General features: G+C 37.6%; 1 protein-coding gene across 14 annotated transcripts in view; it reads left to right on the forward strand.

The window, feature by feature from the left end:
• Positions 1-20,955, forward strand: part of ATXN2 (ataxin 2) — a 145,112-nt gene that overhangs the window by 39,765 nt on the left and 84,392 nt on the right. For all 14 annotated transcript variants that reach the window (XM_057746834.1, XM_057746825.1, XM_057746823.1 and 11 more), the window contains exons 2-5: positions 7,795-7,831; positions 8,996-9,055; positions 9,540-9,611; positions 10,201-10,351. In XM_057746834.1, the coding sequence (XP_057602817.1) occupies positions 9,023-9,055; positions 9,540-9,611; positions 10,201-10,351 (256 nt within the window). In that variant the 5' untranslated portion in view covers positions 7,795-7,831; positions 8,996-9,022. The remainder of the gene's footprint in view (positions 1-7,794; positions 7,832-8,995; positions 9,056-9,539; positions 9,612-10,200; positions 10,352-20,955) is intronic.

The raw sequence follows: 20,955 nt of genomic DNA on the forward strand, positions 1-20,955 counted from the left end.
GTTAGTAAAATACCTTGATTTTTTTTTTTCTCTCAGTAGGTGGATCAACCCCAATTGAATTGCGTTGTGAAGCCTAAAAATAATTAAATGAGAGTAAGAGTACTTTTATGAAATTCCTCAATTATGTGTATGTTAAACTTTCGTGAAAAGTATTTAGTGCTATTAAGAAGTATCTTGTCGAAGTACTCGTTTGTGTAAAACAGCAGTAGACTTTATTTTTTAATTAAAAACATTATTTATTTATTTATTTATTTTGGCTGTGCTGGATAGACTTTATTTTTAAATTGCAGTTATTGACATTGTAGCCACATTTTTTCAGTTCATAGGTCAGCAGATTTTGCTTGTAATGACCCAGACATTTTAGGCTTTATGAGCCATATAACTTCTCTGTTGTGTATTGTTCTTGGCTTTAAACAAAAAAAACAAAACCCTTTAAGAACTTAAAGCCATATTTACTCAAAGCCCAGACGAAAACAGGTTGTGGACTGTAGTTTGCTGATGCTTGATTTAGAGAATTATTACAGATGGTCCCTGACTTAGGATGGTGTGAAAGCAATAAACATTCAGTAGAAACTACTTTGAATTTTGAATTTTGATCTTTTCCCAGTCTAGCTTTATGTGGTACGATACTCTCTCATGAGGTTGGTCAGTGGCAGCGAGCTGCAGCCACATGATTATGAGTGGTGAGCACTTACAACCATTTTGTACCCATATAATCACTCTGGTTTTCACTTTCATGACAGTGTTCAGTAAATTACATAAGATATTCAACACTTTATTGTAAAATAGGCTTTGTGTTAGATGACTGTGCCCAATTGTAGACTGATGTAAGTGCTCTGAGCACATTTAAGGTAGGCTAGGCTCAGCTATGATGATCAGTAGGTTAGGTGTATACACGCATTTTTGATTTTCCAGCTTACATCATGGGTTTATCAGGACATAATCCCATCATAAATTGAGGAAGATCTTTACTTGGAGAGCTTTCAAGTTCATTTTTTTCTTTCTTCTTTGACTGGCCTTATTAATTCATTAAATATTTATTTTGTATGTCATATGTGAGGCATAGTTCCTCTGTGCTAATTTTGATAGATGGTGCAAAGATGGACAAGATCCTTTCTGCCAGTCTTGGTTATTTAAGGTTTCATTTCATTCAAGAGCTCCTGACCAAGGGCACAAATGGGTGTTGAAATCCAGGAGTTTCTTTGGCTACACAGTGGGCCTTTTGGGACTACATCTATTTCTGGTACCTCCTAATTTTCACAGAGGCATTGACTGCTGACCACGTGGTTTTCTCGGTGTGGGGCTGTGACTCCCTGGAGGAAGCATCATTTTCTGATTTGCACAAAAGCACCATGTTGTCAGGTGATGGCCCTGAGTAGTGGGCATATGGTAGGTTCACTGGTAACTTTAATACAGGGCGGATTATGCTAAATCCCAGTCTAGAGAGTAGAAGAGAGCACCATGTTTATCTATTGACCATTTTCAGATTTTACTAATTTGTCTTCTGATATTCTTTACAGCCGCCCCTCGCCCCGCCCCGCCCCGCCCAGTCCCATCTAAGAACCAGTCCAGGATTGTATGTTACATTCAGTTGTCATGTCTTGTTGGTCTCCTTTAATCTGAAGCAGTTCCTTAGTCTTTTATGATTTGACACTTGATTATTACAGGTTATTTTGTAAAATGTGCCTCAACTAGGGTTTGTCTGATGTTTCCTCATGATTAGATTCAGATTATACATTTTTGGTGAGAATATCAGAGGAGACGCCCGAGAGCAGGTGCATGATGCACATTTATCCCGTTGCTCGTGCTGATCACTTGATTAGGATGGTGCTGGGTTCCTTTTCTATAAAGTTATTTTTCACTTTGTCAGTCAGTATCTTGTGACAAGTTACTTTGTGACTATGTAAATATCCTGTTTCTGCTTTACTAGATTAGCATCCATTGGTGATTTTGGCCTGAAACAGTTAATACTATGGTGGTTACCAACTTGTATCCTTCTGATTCCATCATTCCTTCTACATTTCTTAGTTGGAATTCAGTTGTCAAGTTGATAGTATGACAGGGAAATGAAGCATGAGACAACTCTCTAGGTGAAGGAGCAGGGCTCTGAGTCAGCATGGTACAAATAATTTCTGTGAAGGGTTCATCTTCAGTGGCCCAGGACTTATGTAAAAAGGGCACAGAGAGTCCAGGTGAAGTGCCTCTTCCTTCTTCCTGATGAGTTGACCTTTTTATCATTATAAAATGTCCCTCTTTAGTAACACTTTTTGTTTGTTTTATAGCCTGTGTTGTCTGATATTAGTATAGCCACTCTAGCTTTCTTGTTTGCGTGCTGTCTTTTTCCATCTTTTTACTTTCAGTCTATTTATATCTTTTAGTCTCTTACATCTCTTTTATAGACAGTGTGTAGTTGGATTTTCTTTTCTTTTTTAATCAAATAAGCCTATGTTAAGCAATTTTACCAATTTACTGCCTTTGACCACAGCCTCCACTGTTTTTGAGAGCACCTTTAGGCATGAATTTCTCTACACACTTGCAAATGATGAACTTCTCGACACACTGTTGCAAGTGAAAATCATTTGCAGTTTTTCTTTTGTAAGCTTATTTTGATTTATTTTTGATTTATTTTTTATTTATGGCTGCCGTGTGGGATCTTAGTTCCCCGACCAGGGATGGAATCCCAGGCCCTCGGCAGTGAACGCACAGAATCCTAACCACTGGGCTGCCAGGGAATTCTCTGTTTTTTTTTTAAATTGTGGTAAAATGACGCAAAAGTCACTGTTTTAACCATTTTAAACTGTGCAGTTCACTGTCATTAAGTACATTGTAGTTGTTATACTACCACCACCTCTATTAAGTTCTAAAGCATTTTCACCCCAAAAGGAAGCCCTACACACGTTAAGCATTTGCTTCCAATTCCAGCTGTCCCCCAGGCCCTGGAATCTACCATTCTGCTTTCTCTGTCTATGAATTTGAGTACTCTGTGTACCTCATAAGTAGAATCATGTAATAGTTGTCCTTGTGTATATGTCTTATTTCACTTTGCATGTCTTCAAGGTTCATTCATGTTGTAGCATGTATCAGAACTTCATTTAAGACTGAATAATTTTCCATTTTATGGATGGTACCACGTTGTGTTTATCCATTCGTCAGTGGACATTTGTTTTTTTCCTACCTTTTGCCTTTTTGTGAATAAAGCTGCTATGAACGTTGGTGTACAAATATCTTTTAAAATCCCTGCTTCCAGTTATTTTGGGTATACATTCAGAGGTGAGATTGCTGGATCATATGGTAATTCTGTGTTTAATTTTTTTGAGAAATTGCCATACTGTTTTCCACAGTAGCTGCACAGTTTTGCATTCCCACAAGCAGTGCGCAAGGGTTCCAATTTCTCCACATTTTTGTTAACACTTGTTATTTATTTATTTATTTATTTATTTTTTGGTTGGTTGTTTATAATAGCCATCATAGTGGGGGTGAAGTGGTAGCTCACTGAGTTTTGATTTGAATTTTCCTAATTGCTAGTGATGTTGAGCATCTTTTCATGTGCTTATTGGCCAACTGTATAAACTTCTTTGGAGAAATGTCTGTTCAAGTCTTTTGCCCATTTTTGAACTGTATCTATTTTTTGGTGTTAAGTTTTAGAAGTTTTTTTATGTATTCTAGATATTAACCCCTTATGAGGTATATGCAGGGATTTTCTACTATTCTGTGGGTTGTCTTTTTACACTCTACTATTGTTCTTTGCCCAAAAGTTTTAAATTTTGATGAAATCCTTTATATATATATATATATATATATATTTCTTACATTGTATGCCTTTGGTGTCACAGGTAATAAATTATTGCCAAATTCAAGTCCTTGAAGATTTTCCCTGTGTCTTTTTTCTAAAAATTTCATAGTTTTAGCTCTTAAATTAAGGTCTTTGGCCCATGTTTTAGCTAATTTTTATATATGGTGCAAGGTAAAGGTTCAGCTTTTTTTGCATGTGAATATCTAGTTTTTCCAGAATTATTTGTTGAAGAGACCTTCCTTTGAATGATTTTGACCCCCTTGTTAAAAATGAATTGCCCATAAATGTGAGCATTTATTTCTGGACTCTATTCTTTGCCATTGGTTTTTATGTCCTTATGCCAGTACCAGAATATTTTGATTACTGTAGCTTTGTGATAAATTTTGAAATTGGGAAGCCACACTCTGCTTTTGATTTTTGTATATCTTTAAATGTATAATAATTTTTCCTCCACACTTTTTTCTTCACATGCCATTATTTGTTGAAGAAACTGTTATCTGTTAAGTCAAAGTTACCACGTTCTGAATTTAACTGATTTATAACCTCATAAATTTATTTATTGGCTGCATTGGGTCTTTGTTGCTGCACATGGGCTTTCTCTGGTTGTGGCGAGTGGGGGCTACTCTTCGTTGCAGTGCCCAGGCTTCTTGTTGCAGTGGCTTCTCGTTGCAGAGCATGGGCTCTAGGCACACGGGCTGCAGTAGTTGTGGCGCATGGGCTCTAGAGCACTGGCTCGGTAGTTATGGCGCACGGGCTTAGTTGTTCTGAGGCATGTGGGATCTTCCCAGGCCAGGGATTGAACCTGTATCCTGTGCATTGGCAGGCAATTCTCAACCACTGCACCACCAGGGAAGTCCCTAATTTACTCTTCTACCCAGTGTTTCCTGTAAATAGGTAGATCTATACACTTGATTAAATCCAGGCTCCCATTGTGTCATATCAGAAGGCTTTTCCCCCCCTTTTTTTTAACTTAAGGAAATTGTAAAAAGCAAGAATGATAAATGAAATGCCTGCACACCGATCACCTGGCTTCAGCAGTTATCAACTCATGCCAGTCTCATTTGATTTATAACCCCAGCTATTTCATCCTTCCTGTGTTATTTTGAAACAATATAAACTCTTTATTATTATTTTTGTAAATTTGTTTATATTAATTTAACTGGTGTTTTGAGTCACATTTTAACCTTGTATTCAATGACTATTGAAAATTAAGAATCCTGGATGTTGTTGTTTTGCTAAATCTTACCTGTCACATTATAGGTGTATTTAGGACTAGAATATGATCTTAGCTTTTTTAGAGATTCAATTTTTTTTTTTACTCTATGAAATATTAGAATGCTTTTCCTTATACACTAAAGGAAAAGAGTAAAAGCAAGCATAATCTGAGTGGATCCAAAAATTAAAAAAAAAAACCATAATGGATGTGAGCTTTTATCAGTTTCAGAGAATGCTACTGTGGTATGTTGACATTCCCTTTGGGTGTCCGGCCACTTGATAGATCAGTGGAAATGAGTGATTTCTATATTTTTGTGAGTCATTTATTATTTTCCTTGTTGGCCAGTTTGTTCTACTAAGTAAACTGGATTGTTAAAACAATTACTCTTTATTAGTCAATGATACAGCTGTATAATCAATTTAAAAAAATAATGTGACATATAATGGAGTTTTATGTTTTAAATTCTTTAGCCTTGTGGGGATGCTGCATAAGTTTAAGGGCACTTAATTAGTGTCCTTTGTTTGAGTCTTTTAACTGTGGCATCTCAGCAACCACTGGGATAAGATAAAACGCCATTTTATAGTCTTTGACGGGACTTCCCTGGTGTTCTCAATGCAGGGGGCCTGGATTCGATCCTTGGTCAGGGAACCAGATCCCACATGCTGCAACTAAGAGCTCACATGCCGCCACTAAAGATCCTGCACACCGCAACTAAGACCTGGCGCAGCCAAATAAATAAGTAAACAAATAAGTATAGCCTTTGCCTACAGACTACAAATAAAAAGAACATAATACATTCAAATGGTATTTGAAAGATGTAGAAATTAGGTTAGGCTTTATTGTCAAGTTAGTTTATTCCTTGTCAGTGTCAGAGAGGCAGCATAACCTAGAAATGAAAAGTCTATACTTTGAATCACCTGGTTTAAATACCAGTTATACTGTTCCTGAGCTGGATGATTTTGATCAAGATATTTAGCTGCTAAGTTTCAGTTTCCTCACCTGTAAAGTAGGGGTAAGAGATTTGACATAGTGCTTATTACCATAGTGTCTGGTTTGTAGGAAGTTTTATAAATGATAAATTATTGGTCATATTCCTTAGACTTTAGGAATTTCTCTAGCTGTGCTGTGCGAGAGGCGGAATGTTAGAAATGGAAGGAATCTCAGGTGATTTGGTCGAAGGCATTATTTTCTTTTTTCTTGGCCATGCCACGCAGCATGTGGGATCTTCCCTGACCAGGGATTGAACCTGTGCCCACTGCATTGGGAGCGTGGAGTCTTAACCACTGGACCTCCAGGGAAGTCCAAAGATATTATTTTCTAGATGAGAGGAGATAGATGAGAGTTGGAGACAAAACCAGCTGACCTCGGAGTGGGAATTGGCGCCATTCATCCTGCTGGGCTTTTTCATCTGAATTGTGCTTCCCTTTGAGTGTTTTGTTTTGTTTTTTTTTTAATTATTATTTGGTTGCACCGGGTCTTACTTGCGGCAGGCAGGCTCCTTAGTTGTGGCATGTGAACTCTTAGTTGCGGCATGCATGTGGGATCTAATTCCCTGACCAGGGATTGAACTCCGGTGCCCTGCGTTGGGAGTCCGGAGTCCTATCCACTGCGTCACCAGGGAAGTCCCTTCTTTGAATGTTTTAAGTTGGTGGCTTTATCTGAGTGTTGTGATTATTTTATTAGAATGAGATTCCACTACTGTTACTCAAGAGTATTTATGAGCAACTAATGTTTATAACATTTTACTTTATTAATTTTTTTTATCATTTCATAACGGGCCTAATCTTTTCCATTGGAGCAAGCCTTACAGTGTGTTATATTCTCTAACTTCACTTGAAAATAGAGTCCATGTTACTGGAAATTACTTGACAACTAATTTTGGTGTACTGCATTGTTTCAGAGGGTTTGGCAGGGGAAGGCACTTGTTATATAGATCCTGACAGAGGCACTTATTATTTAAAGTGAAAGTGCTTTGAATGATTTAACTTATTTTCAGATGTTTTCTGCAGTTGTACACACAGTACCTATTTTTAGAGGTGAGGGAAAAACATGGGAGGTAACTTGATGTTGGTCAAATATATCAGTTAAATCAGGAATAGAATCTATATTTTGCACCTGGGTGGCTTTTTATAACAATGAGTGGTTGCTTTTTGTTACTTTTAATTTAAATTTATTTATTTTTGTTGGCTGCGTTGGATCTTTGTTGCTGCACGCGAGTTTTGTGCAGTTTTGCAGAGTGAGGGCTACTCCTCATTGCAGTGCGCGGGCTTCTTATTGCAGTGACTTTTCTTGTTGTGGAGCACAGGCTCTAGGCGAGTGGGCTTCAGTAGTTGTGGCACGTGGGCTCAGTAGTTGTGGCACACGGGCTTAGTTGCTCCACGGCATGTGGGATCTTCTTGGACCAGGGCTCGAACCCGTGTCCCCTGCATTGGCAGGCAGATTCTTATAGAATGAGTGGTTATTTTTGGAGTATAGATCATTATATTTGGTATTGGTTATTTATTTGAGTAGGTTGTTTTTATTTTTAACTCATTTATTTGATTTTGGTTTGGGTCACATTCTTTCCTCCTTCCTCCCTCCGTTGACCATACCTGTTCTAGGCCTCTGAACCAGCAAAATGCAACAAGAGTCATACTTCCGTAGCCTTTATATTTAATATTAGATGAGCCCTCCCCACAGATAGCCTATGTGTTTTTGGATGGAATTGTAAGGTTTTAAATTTGAAAAAAGTTTTTAGCTTGTATAGCCTGTTGAATTTCATAAATATAACATTTAATCTTTTCAGAGGCCGAAACAGTAGCAAAGGACTGCCTCAGTCTACGGTGAGTAACTTTAATGTTACTTATTTGGAAAAATTGGTAAGTAAAATGTGATTTATAAACCACAGACCAAAAGCCAAGGCCAAAGAAAAACCCCCAAAAAACAAAATTGCCTTCTATCTCAGATAGCCTTTATAGATTAATACTGTTTGGTGTAAGATCATTAGCTATATCTGTTTAGGTGTTTTTTTGTTTTTGTTTTTGTTTTTGATAATGACTCCATGTGTAAAATGCAGAATTATGTGTAAATAATATTTTTATTTTTCATGCTTAATGATAACTCATTTGTTCTTTTATAAATGACTAAAGGCAAATACAAATGACTCGAGATAAATGGAACACTAGGACTGAAGTTTTCAAAACTTTGGGGTTTTGATTTTGAAATGATATGCTATCTTTTATTTCTTTCATATTTCTCCCTTCAGAAAGGGCCTTCTGGTTTTAAATTTCAGAACTTTATCAGCGAAATTAAGCTGGGCACAAAGGACAGAAGGTGTAAGTTCCACAAAATTCAAGAAATAAATGAGAAGCCGTCACGAAATTTTGAGGCTTTGCCTTTATTGTGGATAGATTTTCTTCCTTAGAATCAGGACACATGCTTGTGTAGTGTGTAAGAAGGAGTGATGTAAGAAGGAGGAGGATTTATTAGACCTTAGAGCAGTATCATTGATTCAGATATGCTAAGAGAAGACAGTCAAGGGTCTTCTACAGAGGTTCCCCTTCCACCCCATTTATTTATTAAGGTATATTAACGCTATTTAGTGTACAGTTCTGTGAGTTTTGATGTATACAGTTGTGTAACTACCACCACAGTCAAGATAATAGAACAGTTCCATCACCTCCAGAAATCCTGCATGCCACTTTATAGTGAATCCTACTCTTCAGTCATTGATCTTTTTGGTTTTGTCTTTCCTCATGTATGGAAGTTCACTTTTACTTTTTTATATCATGAATAGTCAAAACATTGTTAGTTGGTATGCCTGATTTCACTTTTGAAAACTTCTACTCTGTAAGGAGGCAAAAGATTGTAGTAAACCAAATCTTCATTTAATGAGTATAAAGTATTATAAACCTAACTAAACATTTTGTAACAAAAGAAATGTTAACTTTAATATATATACAAAAATAAATAATGAGTGCCAATAATGTGTTTTCTTAATATTCCAGATTTCTTTTGATGGAATCTATGCAAATATGAGGATGGTTCATATACTTACATCAGTTGTTGTAAGTTATCAGAGTATTGGGGAGAAACTGTCTTGTGAGTGGAATAAAATAATTTCATGAAGTTAAAATGTGAATGAATGATTCTCAGAGGAACATTTCTTAGGTCATTTTAATCAGGATGATTTAGAAAACAGATTACAACGCTATACAAGCCATTGTAACTCACTGTGAAAGCATTCCTATTAACCCTGCTGTGTATGAAGTAATATTACTAGTTGATTGTCTTTGGTGCATTATTTTGTCACTTAATAAGACTGGAGTCAAAAATACTAAATTTTACTACTTAAACTTATACCGCAGACTCTGAGCAAGGCCTCCTGTAGAATTTTGAGAATTCAGTGTATTGTTAATGTTTTAAAATTTTTTATTCTGTCATTGGTTACCTAATATGTTGAATGAAGCTGTAATAAGGAAAATGAAAGCAGTTATCCCCTATGGCTGCATAGCACACTGTTTCTTTGCTAAATTAATTGTATGTTTTTAGGGATCCAAATGTGAAGTACAAGTGAAAAACGGAGGTATATATGAAGGAGTTTTTAAAACATACAGTCCCAAGGTAATTTTTATTTTTTATTTTTTTAAATGTAAAACCCCATGAATCAGCAGCTACCGTAGATGTTTGTATGACTTCCTGGCAGTGTCTGTTACTTTCTGATTTAGCAGTTTATAGTTATGAGTTGGGTATGTTTGTCACATTTTCATGCTCAGTACTTTACCTTTAATGCACTTTTTAGAATCACTTTGAATGGTTTCGCTCTTCAGTTTCAAGTACTGATTACTCTATAGACAGGTTTGTATAATCAGAAAGACTTCTTGCTCTTTATACTTATTAAACTATTTTGACCTTTGCAAGTATTATGAGCTAAAAGAGGGATCCGGCGTTTCATTGTTTTCTTCTTTACCCCTATTGTGCTTAAGAGAGACCATGGTAGCAAAGACCAGCTTTTTTAGATTAAAGAGAGGATTTTTCAATTTTGGAATGGATAATAGATCATATTTCTGAGAAAAAGGTATGATTATAAGGATCTCTTGAGATAATTTTTTACCAAAGGCATATAAGAAATAGTACCTTGATGTGCTGAAGAATTCCTGTCAAATTTTATTTTATAGATGTTTTGAATATTTACTTATGTTTTTCTTTTTAGTGTGATTTGGTACTTGATGCCGCACATGAGAAGAGTACAGAATCTAGTTCAGGGCCAAAACGTGAAGAAATAATGGAGAGTATTTTGTTTAAGTGTTCAGACTTTGTTGTGGTACAGTTTAAAGATATGGACTCCAGTTATGCAAGAAGAGGTGAGTTTTGATTTCCTAAATATGTTTCATGGTTTATTAGATTTATTCAAGCAAGGACTCCACATTGATCATACAGACCTCTTCCTCCCTCCCCGCTCCTTCCTTCCTTCCTTCTTTCCTTCCTTCCTTCCAAGAAAAAAGGGCTTTTTTGCTTAAGACAAATGGAAATTATAATGTACTTTTGCTGGAAAATATTTAAAACCTCAGAGGAAGATTCCTTGGTACTTTTGGTAGGATAAATGATGAGTTTGTAGTCTATTCAAAAATAGTTTGTAAAGAATTTTCTAAGGTTTTATGGTCAGGAATGCTACCAATTATACTCAACTAAAAATTTCTTGTCCCATTTGACTTACAGTGTTTTAGCTTATACATTTTTCATTTTATAGTGTTTATAAATAATACTTACATAGTTTTACTATGCTTGTTCTGTAATTAGTTTTTTAATCTGTAAAGAAATCGAGGCACAGGGGTATGGGAGAAAGGCAGAGAGCTGTGGATGGAAAATGATTGTCTAATGAAGCTGAAAAATGTAAAGAAGTAGAACGTGTGTATTGGAAGAAACATTCAGAGTATGGGACTATGTTTTAAGAATATAAAAATGGTGATGTAGTTATGTTAAATTTTAGTCTATTTCAGGTGTCTATTAAGGAGGAAAATACAGGAATTGCTGTTACTCATTTGGAGGGCATACTCTGCAGTGCTGAGTGTTGAATTACACGTTGAAAGGCTCTCATGGGCAGTTTTGAAATAGGTTCTAAAATTCTTAAATGATTTTTTTGGGGTGGGGTTCAAATTCTGTAGTCATTTTTGTTGCAAATTATAACAGCAATTTTTGATTTTCATGATTCAGTCTATACCAACAGCTCTTTTCATTGTTGCACTGATTCTTGTAATGCAGAAGAAATTACAAGACTTTAGAAAGTTAAAGACTTTCTCTTGGATCTCTTAATAAGGTTCTCACCTTTAGTAGTCGGATTGCTTTTTCAGAGGCTAGCCAGGCTAGGTGCTCTGTAACTGCTTTTGCATTGCTGATGAAAGCACTTTGTTCTGATCTTGTATCTTCCTAAATGGTCTGCGTCTTTGATACACAACTCTTTGTCTAACAGTCCTTCAGTGGCCCATACAAGGAAACAAGTCTTTTTTTTTAGTGACTGCCTTTGGAGTTGATCTTGTTTGTGACTAGGAGCACAAAATTATTTATATTTATACTTACACTGTTGAAGTATTTCACTGTTTTAAATTTTAAAAATGATGTGGATCATAAGTCAAAAGAAAAAATAAAATTTTAGTTGAATTTAGCACTTAGCATTCTGGAAAAAGTATCGACAACAGTAGCAACAGACATTCGCTGGTCTATTGGGTACCACACCATTTAGCTAAAAACCATTCACAATATGCTTTGGTTTTTGTTCTTAAAGGGAATTGGCATTTCCCAAGTTTGGAAGGTTAAATATTACTTGAAGACATTTATGGTATCCATCCCATTCATTGATCTGCTTAAAAATTAATGTCTTTAAATTTTTATTTTATTTTGTTTATTATCTTATTATGCCTTTATTTCTCAGGTAATTTGTGTTCATTGTAGAAAGCCAAGAAAATACAAATCAGAACAACAGCTTTGACAACGTTCAGTACACTCATAAGGGGATGGATGTATTTTACTATAGACGTAGTTTTCTTGATGAGGACATCCAGTAGTGGAATAATTTCAGGTATTTTATGTAAAGACTGTAGTGGTTTAGTGGATTATACAATTGTGTCCAGTGCATAGTATCCTGAAAATAGTATTAAGTCGCTTTTAGGATTTCAGTTCTCTTAATCCTGATTCTTAACACTAGCCTGGCAGAAGTTGCCTCTATAAAAGTATTGTTTTGGAGATGCTATTACTATAAAGAAAACTTTTAGTATAATAAATTGGCATGGTTTATTAATTGTGAAAATTAAGGCATTTAGTACTGCTTTTAGATTTATATTATTTTGTGTTAAACACATACTCAGATTTCTAGTCTCTTTGAGTAAAGGAAGGTAGGATTTAACCAGTGATTCTTAGTGCTGGTTTCACATTTTAGTCAGCCATGGGTTTTAAAAAATGCCTAGTTCTCACTTCTGGAGATTCTGATTTCATTATAATTACCCTGGGTGGAGCTCTGAGTATTTGATTCTGAGGTGTAGTCAGGCATGTGAGCTGTGAGTTTCATATGATAAGCTCCTAGGAATGGCTCTGTTCTGGAGCTCATGAGGATTTGTACTTTCTTTCCTTACTTCACAGTGCCCTTTCTGTCTCATAATTGCAGATTATCTTGAAGAGTCCCCACTGATATCAGTTTGGTACCACTTTTCTACATTTTGAATGGGGAAATGGATTGAGGTTTTTTTTTTAAGGATTAATACAAGTGAATGAGTGATAAGAACAAAAAAACTAATATTACATTGTAGCGTCCTAAAAGAGGGAAATTTTTTTCCTTCCTGAGCTTTTATCTTTTAAAAAATTTACTTAGTTTTTGGCTGCATTGGGTCTTCGTTGTGGTGAATGGGCTTCTCATTGTGGTGGCTTATCTTGTTGCAGAGCACGGGCTCTAGGTGCTCGGGCTTCAGTAGTTGTGGCGAGAGGGCTCAGTAGTTGTGGCGCACGGGCTTAGTTGCTCTGTGATATGTTGAATCTTCCTGGACCAGGGATCAAACCCATATCCCCTGCATTGGCAGGCAGATTCTTAATCCACTGTGCCACCAGGGAAGTCCTGACCTTTTATCTTATATAATTCTCTTCTGTAATAGTACTGTCAAAATCTTAAGTTGATAATCTGTAACTAAAATTCAAGCATCTATTCTATGTGTTGGACTCTGTGCTAAGAATTTTATGTTCGTTTTTTCATTTAATCATCACAACCTCTTTCTGAAATGGGTGTGATTATTATCCATATGTTGTGAGTGAGGGAACTCTGAGACATGATTAATTAACTTGATAAGGTGAGGACCCAAACCCAAGTGCTCTCTAACCCCAAGTCATGTTCTTAAACACTGTCCTATAGTGACATAAATTATGTGGTCTAATTTATTGTTTAGATGAGCTGGGTCAGAATTAATCTGGATTTACCTTAAAGGATTTCCCTGCAAGTAAAGCCAAAATTAAAAAAAATTCTCATGCAGTATAAATATGCAGAGTATTATATTGTTCAAAAATTCTTTTCCTTTTTAAATCTTTGGCTTTATTTTGGGGAAAACTTTTTAAAGTTAGTAAGGTCAATGTGGCTTTTAAGTTTTTAATGCTAACTTCATTGATTTTTTTTTTTTTTTAGTAAAGTTATTTATTTATGTATGTATGGCTGTGTTGGGTCGGCTTTCTCTAGTTGCGGTGAACAGGGGCTATTCTTCGTTGCAGTGTGTGGGCTTCACATTGCGGTGGCTTCTCTTTGTTGCAGAGTACAGGCTCTAGGCAAGCAGACTTCAGTAGTTGTGGCTCTTGGGCTCTAGAGCACAATCTCAGTAGTTGTGGCACACAGGCTTAGTTGCTCCACAGCACATGGAATCTTCCTGGACCAGGGCTCGAACCCATGTCCCCTGCATTGGCAAGCTGATTCTTAACCACTGCTCCACTAGGGAAGTCCTTCATTGACTTTTAATAAGGTTTAAAGTTGTCATTCATACGCATATGCAAATGAATAATAGGCCTAGAAATAATTCATATCTTAGGATATGGTGAATAATTTTCATCTGATCTCTCGAGTGTTGTACACATAGCAGTTTGATTTATGAACAAAATGAAAAGTAGCTTTACATCTTGCAAGTTGTGGGTTCCTTTTGCACATGCATAATTAGGAGAGACCATCAGGTTATCACTGGAAAATTAGTGTGTTTTATCTTTTATTTGAATTCCAGTGCAGTCAGATCTGGGATGCTCTTATTTTCCCCTTTTGATTTTGCTGTCTGTTTTTTAGGGCATTCAGCTGCCTATGTCTCTGTATCTGTCTACCCTGGAATTGGCATATTATCGCTACTTGATATTTACTTGGTTTCCTGTCTCTTTCAAGCATCCCTTTCTCATCTCCTTTTTTCCTTTATTCTCTTTCTGCTCTTTCTATTGCTCCTTTATTCATATTTTGCTCTTTGATTTAATACCCCAACTCAACTGTATTTTAGTTTTGTGGCTTCTCTTCTATTGTACTTCATTATTCCATTCTCCCTCATGCTTCTTTCTACTGCTTCATTTCCTTTGTACTATTCTCAGCCTGTAGAACAGGGATCAGCAGACTTAAAGCCTGTAGACCAAATTGACTTATCAATAAATAAAGTTTTATTGAAACACAGTTATGCCCATTCATTCATGCATTGTCTCTGGCTGCTTTAGTGCTATAGCAATAGAGTTGAGTAGTTGTAATAGAGACTGTATGGTTTTCAAAGCCAAAAATATTTATCATCTGGTCCTTCATAGGAAAAGTTTGCCAAGTCCAGACCTAGATTATTTTCCCTACTGCATTTCAGCTGTTAAGGTTGTTCAAAAATACATATTTTACTGGCTTTGGTGAAATGGGAAAGAATGTATTTTGTGTCAGTGCTCATGCTTTGACTCTTATCTAGTACTGTGTAATTTTATCTGATTCCTTATTTCAATTTAGATTTAGTCTTAAGAATCACTTTTGGGCTTCCCTGGTGGCGCCGTGGTTAAGAATCCGCCTACCAATGCAGGGGACACGGGTTCGACTGCTGGGCCGGGAAGATCGCATGTGCCTTGGAGCAACTAAGCCCGTGCGCCACAACTATTGAGCCTGTGCTCTAGAGCCCCTGATCCACAACTATTGAGTCCGTGTGCCACAACTACTGAAGCCCGTGTAGCTAGAGCCCATGCTCTATAAGAGAAGCCATTGCAATGAGAAGCCCGAGCACCACAACAAAGAGTAGCCCTGGCTCACAGCAACTAGAGAGAGCCCGTATGCAGCAGCGAAGATCCAACATAGCCAGTAAATACATACATATACACATACATACATACATAAATAACCAACCAACCCTTGGTCTGAGGCCATGGTAGTTTAAAAAAAAAAAGGAATCACTTTTGCCTGCTAGCTCCTTTGTCACAGTAAGTGAAAAATCATATGTGAGAAAATTGGTTATTGGGAATGCTCTCTATCATCAACTGTCTGTCCCCCCCACCATCTACAGATTTATCTTCCCTCTTGCTGTCGTTGTTCTCTTTCCTTTGGCTTTAGTAGAGGAGATATCTCACTTCCTGTTTAATCCCAGCTTCTCCAGTCATGCCTGCCTCTCCAGTCTGTTCTACCAGTCCTGGATTCTTGCTCTTTTATATCACCTCTCTGTGTCCAGACTCTTCAGCCTCTTCCTCTCCACTTACTCTTTCCCTTTAGCCTGACAACCTGTTCAAGTCCTTCTCATCCTAAAATGGATCCCTTTTTATCTTGAACTCTTCTAATTACTGCTCTGTATTCCTTTCTTACCCAAACTTCTTTTTTTTTTTTAATTTTAATTAATTTATTTTATTGGCAGTGTTGGGTCTTTTTTTTTTTTTGCTGCGCGCAGGCTTTCTTTAGTTGCGGTGAGTGGGGGTTACTCTTCGTTGTGGTGCATGGGCTCCTCATTGCCATGGCTTCTCTTGTTGTGGAGCATGGGCTCTAGGCACGTGGGCTTCAGTAGTTGCAGCACATGGGCTCAATAGTTGTGGCACACGGGCTCAGTTGCTCTGTGGCAAGTGGGATCTTCCTGGAGCAGGGATCGAACCCATGTCCCCTGCATTGGCAGGCGGACTCTTAACCACTGCGCCACCTAGGAAGCCCTTACCCAAACTTCTTAACTCTCTTTTTCTTTCTACTGACTCCTCATCCCATCATAGTCTGCCTTTTTACGCTCACAACTTGGAAAGTTCTGAGGATACCAATAACCTCTAGTTGCTGGATCTTTTGGAGTTTTTCAGTCTTTACTGATGCATTTGACACTGTTAATTTCACCCTCCTTCAGGAGCTGCTCCTGTTTTTCATGAGTCTTATTTTTATTAGTTCTTCCCTGCCTGGTTCTTGGGCTTCATTTTTATCACACTGCCCTTCAATGTATTTGTGTTCCCCTAGTATTTCTTTTTTTCTTTCTTTCTTTTTTTTAATTTCTTTTTTTCTTATGACATGAATTTCTTAAATAATTTTTTTAATTGTAATTATTTGCTTGAGTGTCTCTGTCTCACTTTGTCCCCCTCTTTTCTGTTTGTTTTGGCTACACCACGCGACCTGTGGGATCTTAGTTCCCTGAGCAGGGGTCAAACCGGTGCCCCCTGCATTGGATGAGCAGGACCACTAGGGAATTCCCTGACATGAACTTTTAAGGTTTAGTCTCTTAGCAACTTCATTCATGCATTCATTCATTTTCTTAAAAAAAAATTTATTTATTTATGGTTGCATTGGGTGTTAGTTGCAGCACGTAGGATCTTCATCGCAGTGTCCAGGCTTCTCTCTGGTTGTGGCGTGTGGGCTCCAGAGTGCCTGGGCTCTGTAGTTTGCGGCACGAGGGCTCTCTAGTTGAGGCTCACAGGCTCAGTAGTTGTGGCACACGGGCTCAGTTGCCTCACAGCATGTGGGATCTTAGTTCCCCAACCAGGGATTGAACCCATGTCCCCTGCAGTGGAAGGCGGATTCTTAACCCCTGGACCACCAGGGAAATCCCTCTTTTTTAATTTTTATTTTTTTATTTTGGCTGAGCCACACAACATGCAGGATCTTAGTTTCCCAGACCAGGGATTAAACCTCGGCATGGTAGTGAAATTCTAACCACTAGACCATCAGGGAACTAACTCCCCAGTGTTTTTCTTTGCCCACTGCTCTTACCACATGTCAGTCGCTTATGTACTCTCATAATATCAGCTACCACATACAAGCCTCCTCTCCAGCATCTTGACATCATTGCCCTTGTACCATGTTGTATTATAATTCTGCCTCCCTCATGAGTTCCTTGTGTATGGATACTGTACTTTTTTTCATCCTTGGAGCCTAGTATAGTGTTTTTTTCACACAGTGTGGTCTCAGTATAAATGTCTTTTGAATGAATGAAATTAGGGCCTTCACATACTTTTAAAGAAGCACTGTTTGATGCAAAGAACAGGAAAGCCATAAGTGGTCTTAATGTCGACAGCCACCAGCAAATACTTATTGGACTCTGTAATGTATTCATTGCTATGCTGATTGCTATGGACAATTCAGAGAAATTCAAGACCCAGAGTATTTTGGGTCCCTTTTGAGAACTTAGGGATGCTGTGTACCCTCACCCTCACCCTAGACAGAACACACACACACAGACTTTTACATTTGATTCCATGGTGTTCACAATTTCCTAGGGAGTTCATGTACTTCATGTTAAGAAGCTCTGCTCTAGGCATTTTCAGAGTTGGAGGTACCAAAGGCATGTGAAAGAATTCAGGAAAAATGGAAAGTTGAAATTGGTGGCATTGAATCCCAAATGGAGTTCAGAGACATGAAGAATTGCATATGTTGTAGTAGTTGAAGGAAGTCTTACTGTGAATGTTTGATTAGAGAACAGTGAGAAATAAAACCATATGATTATTTTATTCTGGTGTTGCACTGTTTTGTTTTCAAAGTGGTCGTCTGATAGAGCGAGGTCCTATGAGTGACAGAGAGGTATCTCTTCTGAGGGGCATGACATTAGGAATGCCATGTCTAAGGAAGAGGCAGATCCCAGAGCAGGATATGGCCTGAGAATCCTTAGATTCTGAGGAGTCTAAATGTGTTCCAGATTCATTCATGGGTGCTGCTCTAGTATGGCAGGCTGGCCACAGCCTTGCAGCTGAGTAGACACAGTTGACAGCCTGCCCTTTGGGCAGGAGGTAGGATAGGCCCTGTGGTAGGTAGGCAGGTGGGGTGATAGATAAGCAGGTGGTCTTGTGGCTGGGGACTGTCCAGGTAGCTGAGCAGGAAAACCCTGTTAGGGGGGTTGGCTTGGGCCTGTGGACTTTGGCTGTAGCTTTTCTAAGTAAGTCTATGTTCTAATAGTCTTCTGTTAAAACTGTACCATTAGGGACTTCTCTGGAGGTCCAGTGGCTGAAACTTTGCCTTCTAATGCAAGGGGTGCAGGTTCGATCCTTGGTCAGGGAACTAAGATCCCACATGCTTCTTGGGCAAGGAACCAAGACATGAAATAGGGGCAGTATTGTGACAAATTCACTAAAGACTTAAAAAAAAAAAAGGTCAACATTAAAAAAAAAATCTTCAAAACAAAACTGTACCATTAGAAAGTTTACTGCCTCAGCCTTGCTGTGAGCTAGTTAGAGAAGGACATATGTCCATGCTGGAGCTAAATAGTAAATGGAGATCCATCAGCATTTACTGAGGCTAGTATGGAGGTGGCACAGAGATTATTGAGATTAAAAAAATTAAACAGGTATAATGGAACAGGTGATAGAAAGCTAAACAGATTAGTTTGGGGTACGTAATAAGGAAGTATTGCATGTTTATTAAAATATGGCTTCATTTATTAAAATTTTATTTCTTTATGTTTTTTAAAAACATTTATTTTCTTTATTATTTTGGCTGTGTTGGGTCTTAGTTGCAGCACATGGGATCTTCGTTGAGGCATGCGTGATCTTTCATTGTGGTGCTCGGGCTCTTCATTGTGGCATCTGGGCTTCTTTGTAGTTGTGGCATGCAGGTTTTCTCTCTAGTTGTGGCTTACCGGCTCCAGGGCACGTGGGCTCTGTAGTTTGCAGCACGCCGGCTCAGTAGTTCTGGCACACAGGCTTAATTGCCCTAAGGCATGTGGGATCTTAGTTCCCCAACCAGGGGTTGTACCCACGTTCCCTACATTGGAAGGTGGATTCTTTACCACTGGACCACCAAGGAAGTCCATCTTTGTATGTTTTTAGAGCATACAGAAATTACGTGCTATGTTCTTCATGTTTATAACTCTTCTGTTTTTACTTTTTCAGAGAACCTCCATACTGTTCTCCATGGTGACTGCACCAGTTTACATTCCCATGAACGGTGTAGGAGGGTCCCTTTTCTCCACACCCTCTCCAGCATTTCTTATTTGTAGACTTTTTGAGGATGGCCATTCTGACCTGTGTGAGGTGATACCTCATTGTAGTTTTGATTCGCATTTCTCTAATTATTAGTGATGTTTAGCATCTTTTCGTACGTCTGTTGGCCATCTGTATGTCTTCTTTGGGGAAATGCCTCTTTAGGTCTTCTGCCCAGTTTTTGATTGAGTTGTTTTTTGGTTTCTTTCTTTTTTTTTTCATATTGAATTGTATGAGCTGTTTGCGTATTTTGGAAATTAAGCCCTTGTCGGTCACATCGTTTGCAAATATTTTCTCTCATTCTGTGGGTTTTCTTTTTGTTTTGTTTATTATTTACTTTGCTGTGCAAAAGTTTATAGGTTTGATTAGGTTCCATTTGTTTATTTTTGCTTTTATTTATATTGCTTTGGGAGACTGACCTAAGAAAACATTGCTACAATTTATGTCAGAGAATGTTTTGCCTTTGTTCTCTTCTAGTTTTATGGTGCTGTGTCTTACATGTAGGTGTTTGAGCCATTTTGAGTTTATTTTTGTGTATGATGTGAGGGAGTGTTCTAACGTCCTTGATTTACATGTGGCTGTCTAGCTTTCCCAACACCACTTGCTGAGGAGACTGTCTTTTCTCCATTGTATGTTCTTGCCTCCTTTGTTGAAGATTAGTGGACTGTAGATGTGTGGGTTTATTTCTAGGCTCTCTATCCTGTTCCGTTGATCTACATGTCTCTTTTTGTGCCAGTAAAAAAAGGTAGCATTCCTGAACCCCCTAGTAGGTTATTTAAACAAGTCCAGGACATTTTCTGGAAGACAGTTTACTTGGTAGTATTGTCTAATGCTAGTTTACCCAGTTACTGTGTGGTTTTAGTTTTATTTTTTCTCTTGCTCTGCACAGTATCAGTGGAGTCTTATGAATAGCAAATATATTAAAAACTAGTAATAAAGCAGGGCAATAAAGGAATATGGATAAATTGACTTCACTTTAACTTCTGCTCCAACTGACTGTAAATAGAAATTGATTGCTTTTTTACCCAGATCAGACCTGGCAAAGAGTTTTCAGTGAGCATGTGCACTTGAACACTTGCTCTTCTAATTTATATTAGAAAAGAACAGTCTGAATCTGTAAAATGTTTTATGTATCTGCCAAGGAAACAGAATGGTGTTTGTATAGCTGTTTAAGAATTGTGATTAATTTTGTTTACTAACTTTTTCTTAACCTATTTCCAAACACTTTTGCTATAGGTTTGAGTTAGTTGTAAAAAGACTACTGTATTGGCTAATAGTATTGGAAGTACAGTTCCCACATTCTGTTTTTTGATTCCTTAGTATTTCTGAATTTACTTCGGATTTTTTTGCCCTAAATCTTCTACAGAATCACTCTTTCCCTTTTCCTCTCTCTGTCTTTCCTTAACTTTTGAGATGAAACAGTACCTTTTATAAAAAACCGCTCAAACAAAATTTGACCATTTCATTCTTTTGAATGGCACAGACTGAAGGCTGCTCCTCCCCCCTCAAAGTGGGATTCCGAACCAGGAGCCTAATGGAGAAGCTGAAGACAAAATGTTCATCTGTAGATACCACTCCACAA

The sequence above is a fragment of the Hippopotamus amphibius genome, chromosome 8 (genome assembly GCF_030028045.1).
Source record: "Hippopotamus amphibius kiboko isolate mHipAmp2 chromosome 8, mHipAmp2.hap2, whole genome shotgun sequence".
NCBI classification, from domain to species: domain Eukaryota; kingdom Metazoa; phylum Chordata; class Mammalia; order Artiodactyla; family Hippopotamidae; genus Hippopotamus; species Hippopotamus amphibius.